This window comes from Amaranthus tricolor, chromosome 4, assembly GCF_026212465.1.
Source record: "Amaranthus tricolor cultivar Red isolate AtriRed21 chromosome 4, ASM2621246v1, whole genome shotgun sequence".
In the NCBI taxonomy this organism is placed as follows: domain Eukaryota; kingdom Viridiplantae; phylum Streptophyta; class Magnoliopsida; order Caryophyllales; family Amaranthaceae; genus Amaranthus; species Amaranthus tricolor.
The window spans coordinates 15371789-15379288 of record NC_080050.1 but is presented as its reverse complement, the minus strand read 5'-3'; the positions used below and the strand labels follow the sequence as shown (position 1 = coordinate 15379288).

The following is a 7500-nucleotide window of genomic DNA, read 5'->3' as shown; positions in this document are numbered from 1 at the left end:
AGGGATTCACCGAAGAAGATCCTTCTCCTTCCCTTTTTTCGGAAGAAAAGGAGGATCCGGACAAAATCCAAATCGATGAAATGGAAAAGATCCGAGTGAATGGAAAGGACAAAACAGAGGATGAATTCCACTTGCACTTAAAAGAAGCATGCTATAAAAATAGCCCAACTTCATTAGAAATACTTAAAGAAGAAAAGAAAAACTTCTTCGGGTTTGAAAAATCCCTTCTTTTTCTTCTTTTCGACTATAAACGTTGGAATCGTCCAACGCGATATATAAAAAACAATCGATTTGAAAATGCGGTAAGAAATGAAATGTCACAATATTTTTTTTATACATGTCAAAATGATGGAAAACAAAGAATTTCTTTTACATATCCACCCAGTTTATCAATTTTCTGGGAAATGATACAAAGAAAGATTTCTTTGGATACAACAGAAAAATTCTTATTTGATGATGAACTATCCAATAATTGGATTTCTACAAATGAACAAAAAAGAAACAGTTTAAGCAATGAATTAAATAATAGAATTACGGTTCTAGACAAAGACATTTTTTATATAGATGTACTCGATAAAAAAACAAGATTATGCTTAGAAAACAAAAATGATAAAACTAAAAGGGAATTTTTGAAAAAAATACATGATCCATTATTAATGGGATCCTATCGTGTTTTAATAAAAAAAATGGTTTCACCCTTTATAAATATAAATGAAACTACAGTGAATAATTTAATTGATAAATTTTTTATAAATAAAATTCATAATGTTTTACTTAATGATTCCAATTATCAAGAATTTGAACTTAAAAAACCAAAAGCGAGTCAATTTGATGGAGACTCAACATTCAATCAAAACAAAAATTTGTTATTTTCCGAACAAGAACAAATTAGTTCAGAAAATAAAGAAAGATTTTTCAATTTTTTAATTGATACAACCACAGCATATGCGTTTACTCAACCAATTTCAAAAAGAATAAACGAAATAAGAAAAAAAAGTTCCTCGTTGGTCACACCAATTAATTAACGAGCCCGAACAATATGAAAGAGCACTTGAAAAAGACGTGGTGCTGGATTATGAAATCCGCACAAGGCAATCGAACCCTGTAGTGATTTATACGACTAAGCAAGATAATAACGATGCAGACGAAGTGGATTTGACACAGTATGCCCAACAATCTGATTTTCGTCGAGATATAATCAAAGGTTCCATGCGTGCTCAAAGATGTAAAATTCTTATTTTGGAATTTTTTCAAGCAAAAGTACATTCGCCACTTTTTTTCAACCGAACAAAGGAAGCCTCTTTTTATTCTGTGTATGTTGTTACACTTATTAGACGAGTTCAAAGGTATATGAGAAAAAAACCAGAAATTCCACTTTCTCAACAGGAAAAATTAAAGGAACAAGAAGTAAAGAAAGAAGAATTAGCGGAAAAAAAATTAGAAGAATTTCTATTAACGCAAAAGGAAGAAAAAGCAAAACTAGAAGAAGATAAACAAATAAAAGTAGCCGAAACCTGGGATACCGTCCCGTTTGCTCAACTAATAAGGAGTTTGATGTTAATGACTCAGTCCATTTTTAGAAAATATATTTTAATTCCTTTATTGATAATAGCAAAAAATATTGTTCGTCTACTATTATTCCAACGTGCTGAGTGGTCTGAAGATAGTAGTTCCTTTCTATCTAAAACCTTGGCACACATCCCGAGATCGAATAAAAAAACAAAATCAACCAGATGATTATTGTTTTTTAACAGTTTTCGGAACAGAAACTGACAGTCTTTTTGGTCCTCCCCGAAAACACCCTTCTTTATTTAACCGTATTTTTAAACAATTAGGCAAAAATATTCGAAAGTTTCCAAATACAAGAAAATTTTGGATTATGAAAATCCTTCTATTTTTTAAAAAAATAAAAATAATGTTAAAGGAAAATCGAATTCTAGGATTTGGAGTGAGCGAAGAATCTAGGGAAATAAAAAAAGAAAAAGATTCGATAATTACTAATCATATGATTAGGGAAATAAAAAAAGAAAAAGATTCGATAATTACTAATCATATGATTCATGAATCGTCCATTCAAACTCGATTCCTGAATCGGACAAATTCTTCAGTGCCAGAAAAAAAAATAAAAGATTTGGCTAATCGAACAAGGACAATCAAAAAAAAAATAGAAAAAATATCAAAAGACAATAGAAAATTAAATATTAATTCTAACAAAACACATTATAGTACGAAACAATTCGAATCGTTTAAAAATATTGGTCAAATATTAAAAAGAGGAAATGTTCGATTAATCCGTAAAATAAATTCTATTTTTTATTTTTTTAGCGAAAAGATATACGTCGATATATTTCTATCCATCATTAATATTCCCAGAATTAATACACAACTTTTTCTTGAATCAACAAAAAACTGGATTGATAAATCCATTTACACTAATGAAAATGAAAAAAATCATGAAAGGCTTGAGAAAACAAATAAAAAAAAAATTCGTTTATTTCGAATATAAAAAAAGCATTTTTGCTGTTTTTTAGTAATGACGAGATTAATAAGAATTCGAATATTTTTTCTAATTTGGCTTTTTTGTCACAAGCCTACGTATTTTACAAATTATCTCAAACCCCTATTTTTGACTTATACAAGGTAAGATCTGTTCTTCAGTATCGCGGAATGTCGTTATTTCTTAAAAATGAAATAAAAGATTATTTTGGAACCCAAGGAATAACTCATTCCGAGCTAAAGACTAAAAAACTTCCGAATTCTGGAATGAATCAATGGAAAAACTGGTTAAAATTGCAAAGTAATTATCAATATGATTTATCCCAGATAAAATGGTCTCAATTAGTACCCCCAAAAAGTGCGGAATAGAATAACTGAACATTTTGCCATTGAAAATACAAATAATATTGAAAACTTTTTATTCTTATTGCCAAATAAAAAATCAAATTTTAAAAAGAACTATAGATATGATGTTTTATCATATAAATTTCTTTATTATGAAGATAAAAACAATTCATATACATATAGTTATGGGAGCCCATTCCAAGTAAATAAGACCAATGAATTTTCTTCTATTTATAATTACAACCTAAATAAAGACAAATTCATTGACATGTGGTGGAATATCCCTATCACTAATTATTTAGGAATAAAAAATATTATGGATATGGATATAGAGAAAAAGACCGATAGAAAATTTTTGGATTTGAAAATTATTCATTTTTGTCTTCGAAAGAAAGTCAACATTGAGGCCTGGGTCGATATCAGTATTGGCAGGAATGAAAATACTAAAACTGAACTTAAGAGTTATCAAATTGTTGATAAAATTGATAAGAAAAGTATTTTTTACACACCAATTTATCAAGAAATCAACCAACCCCATCAAAAAAAAAACGTTTTGGATTGGATGGGAATGAATGAAGAAATACTAAGTCGTCCCATATCAAATCTAGACTTTTGGTTTTTCTCCGAATTTCTCTTCTTTTATAATGCATATAAAATGAAACCTTGGTTTATACCAATAAATTTTCTTTTTTCAAAGTCGAATGTAAGTGAAAATTTAAGTGAAAATAAAAACATCAATAGAAATAAAAAAACGAATCCCTTTATACCTTCAAATGAAAAAAAATATTTTGAATTAAAAAATAAGAATCAAGGCGAAAATGAATTTATAAGTAAAGAAACTCTTGGATCAGATGGTCAAGACAACTCTGAATCTGTTTTCTCAAATGGACAAAAAGATATTGAAGAAGATTATATAGGATCAAATCTGAAAAAGCCTAGAAAGAAAAAACAATCCAAGAGTGGTATAGAAACAGAAATGGATCTCTTACTGAAAAGATATTGGCTTGTTCAACTTCAACTCAGATGGGACAAAACCTTGGAGAAAAAACTGCTGAATAATATCAAAGTATATTGTTTCCTGCTTAAATCGATAAATCCAATAGAAATTGCTATCTCCGCAGTAGAAAAAAGAGAAATGAATTTAGATATACTACCACGTAACGAGGATTTCATTTGTAGAGAATTGGCGGAAAGGGGACTACTCATTATTGAACCGTTTCGTCTGTCTGCAAAAGACAACGGCCAATTTATTATATATCAAACGATAGGTATTTCATTGGTGCATAAGAGTAAACACCAAAAAAATCAAAAATGATATAGTGAAAATGTTGATAAAAGCATTTTCGGTGAACGAGACAAAAACCATTTTGACTTGCTTGCTCCTGAAAATATTTTATCTCCTAGGCGTCGAAGAGAATTGAGAATTCTAATTTGTTTAAATTCAAGGAATAATAATAAAGGTATGAATACAAACCCAACATTTTATAATGGAACTCAGGTAAAAAATTGTAGTCCATTTTTTGATGAAAACAAAGATATTGATCGAGATAAAAATACACTTAGAAAATTAAAATTATTTCTTTGGCCAAATTATAGATTGGAAGATTTAGCTTGTATGAATCGTTATTGGTTTGATACTAATAACGGAAGTCGTTTTAGTATCCTACGAATCCATATGTATCCGCAATTAAAAATAAATTTATGATCCATTTGTCTTATAGATTCCCTATTATTTGATAGAGAAATAGATGTACACACGCCTTGTCATACATTCAAGTCTGATACATGAATACTAATTCAATGAATTATCAATTGGATCTTGAAATGAATCAAGAGAATTTTATTTATTAAGTTTCTTTGATAAAATGTATCAATAAAATAAGGTTAAGATATTGTATATAACAAAGTAAAACAGATGGCATTATTATTACTGATCCGTAAAATTCCATATTTTGTAAAAATAAAAAAGGTAAGGAAGAGTAAGAATTTATGAAACAAAATTCATTCATATCTGTTATTTTGAATGAAAAAAAAGAAGAAAATAGGGGGTCTGTTGAATTTCAAGTATTGTGTTTTACCAATAAGATACGAAGACATACTTCACATTTGGAATTGCACAAAAAAGATTATTCATCACAAAGAGGTTTACGAAAAATTTTGGGAAAACGTCAACGACTACTGGCTTATTTGTCAAATAAAAACAGAATACGTTATAAAGAATTAATCAGCCAATTGAACATTCGAGAACTAAAAACACGTTAATTTGAAGAGTTGTTTTGAATTATTTGATTTATTAGATCTTGAATTGAATTTTGATGAACTTTTTTTGTTTTCATCAATTCATGGAAAAATGAATTCGTGAAAAAATGAATCGGGGAAAAACCTATGACTGTACCAACTTCCAGAAAAGACCTCATGATAGTCAATATGGGCCCTCACCATCCATCAATGCATGGCGTTCTCCGACTCATCGTTACTTTAGACGGTGAAGATGTTATTGACTGTGAACCAATAGTGGGTTATTTACACAGAGGTATGGAAAAAATTGCGGAAAACCGAACAATTATACAATATTTGCCTTATGTAACACGTTGGGATTATTTAGCTACTATGTTCACAGAAGCAATAACTGTAAATGGACCCGAACAATTGGGAAATATTCAAGTCCCTAAAAGGGCTAGCTATATGAGAGTAATCATGTTGGAATTAAGTCGTATAGCTTCTCATTTGTTATGGCTAGGCCCCTTTATGGCAGATATTGGTGCGCAGACCCCCTTCTTCTATATTTTCAGAGAAAGAGAGTTGATATATGATTTATTCGAAGCTGCCACCGGTATGAGAATGATGCATAATTATTTTCGTATTGGAGGAGTAGCTGCCGATCTACCTTATGGGTGGATAGATAAATGTTTAGATTTTTGTGATTATTTTTTAATAGGACTTACTGAATACCAACAACTTATTACGCGAAATCCTATTTTTTTAGAACGAGTTGAAAACATAGGCATTATTAGTGGAGAAGAAGCAATAAATTGGGGTTTATCAGGACCGATGTTACGAGCTTCCGGAATACAATGGGATCTTCGTAAAGTTGATCATTATGAGTGTTACGACGAATTTGATTGGGAAGTTCAATGGCAAAAAGAAGGAGACTCATTAGCTCGTTATTTAATCCGAATCAGTGAAATGGCAGAATCTATAAAAATTATTCAACAAGCGTTAGAAGGAATTCCGGGGGGTCCTTATGAAAATTTAGAAATTCGACGCTTTAATAAAATAAAATATCCTGAATGGAATGATTTTGAATATCGATTCATTAGTAAAAAACCATCTCCTGCTTTTGAATTGTCGAAACAAGAACTGTATGTAAGAGTAGAAGCCCCAAAAGGCGAATTAGGAATCTTTTTGATAGGAGATCAGAGTGTTTTTCCTTGGCGATGGAAAATTCGCCCGCCGGGTTTTATCAATTTGCAAATTCTTCCTCAGTTAGTTAAAAAAATGAAATTGGCTGATATTATGACGATACTAGGTAGCATAGATATCATTATGGGAGAAGTTGATCGTTGAAATGATAATTGATATAACAAAAGTACAAGCTATCAATTCTTTTTCCAGATTGGAATCCTTAAAAGAGGTTTATGGGACTATATGGCTGCTTTTCCCTATTTTGATTCTCGTATTGGGAATCACAATAGGTGTACTAGTAATTGTGTGGTTAGAAAGACAAATATCCGCAGGTATACAACAACGTATTGGACCTGAATATGCCGGTCCTTTGGGAATTCTTCAAGCTCTGGCGGACGGAACAAAACTACTTTTTAAAGAAAACCTTCTTCCGTCTAGAGGGGATACGTATTTGTTTAGTATTGGACCCTCTATAGCAGTTATATCAATTCTACTAAGTTATTCAGTAATTCCTTTTGGTTCTCGACTTGTTCTAGCCGATTTAAGTATTGGTGTTTTTTTATGGATTGCCATTTCAAGTATTGCTCCAATTGGACTTCTTATGTCAGGATATGGATCAAATAATAAATATTCCTTTTTAGGTGGTCTACGGGCAGCTGCTCAATCAATTAGTTATGAAATACCATTAACTCTATGTGTGTTAGCAATATCTCTACGTGTGATTCGTTGAAACATGGGTCTACCCTTGCCTCATTTCTTTTTATTTTGGGTTTCTAAGAATAAAAATGAAATGGATTGAATAGTATCTTCCTTTTTGTTAGTTACTGATCGGGTTGATAAAGTAAACCAGATAGTTAGATGAGTGAAAGAAAACAGCTTTCAAATTTGCAGTAAAAAGTTGAATCTCATTGCCTATGTACAAGGGTTAAACAAAAATAAACATAAGCCGTCAAGGCTGTTTCCCCCAAGATTGGTTATCCTGACTTGAAGCGGGTTGAAACGAATTATGGAGTTTTTACTTTCTTTTTTTTTCTCTGTATAAAAATGGATGATATGAATTACCATAGAGGTTGAATAAACATGAGTGGATGGTTAGGAACACCAAAGTACACAAAGGATTTGTATGTAATAGAGATTGTGTAACTTATCCGACGAGATATTTTTACATAAAATAAATACGAATTGAGACTTTAAATTTGTAGAAATGATCAAGTAGTACTCCCACAAATTCCGATCCAGAGTATGCTCCTATCC

At 30.7% G+C, this 7500-nt stretch overlaps 1 protein-coding gene and 1 pseudogene across 1 annotated transcript in view; both read left to right on the top strand.

The window, feature by feature from the left end:
• LOC130811459 (protein TIC 214-like) overlaps positions 1-4876 on the top strand; it is a 5973-nt pseudogene extending 1097 nt beyond the window's left edge.
• Positions 4877-5012: 136 nt separating this feature from the next.
• The window catches only part of LOC130811469 (uncharacterized), a 4741-nt gene continuing 2253 nt past the window's right edge, over positions 5013-7500 (top strand). Inside the window, 2 exon segments of the mRNA XM_057677791.1 lie at positions 5013-6373; positions 6432-6964. Coding sequence (XP_057533774.1) covers positions 5227-6373; positions 6432-6964 — 1680 coding nt within the window. The 5' untranslated portion in view covers positions 5013-5226.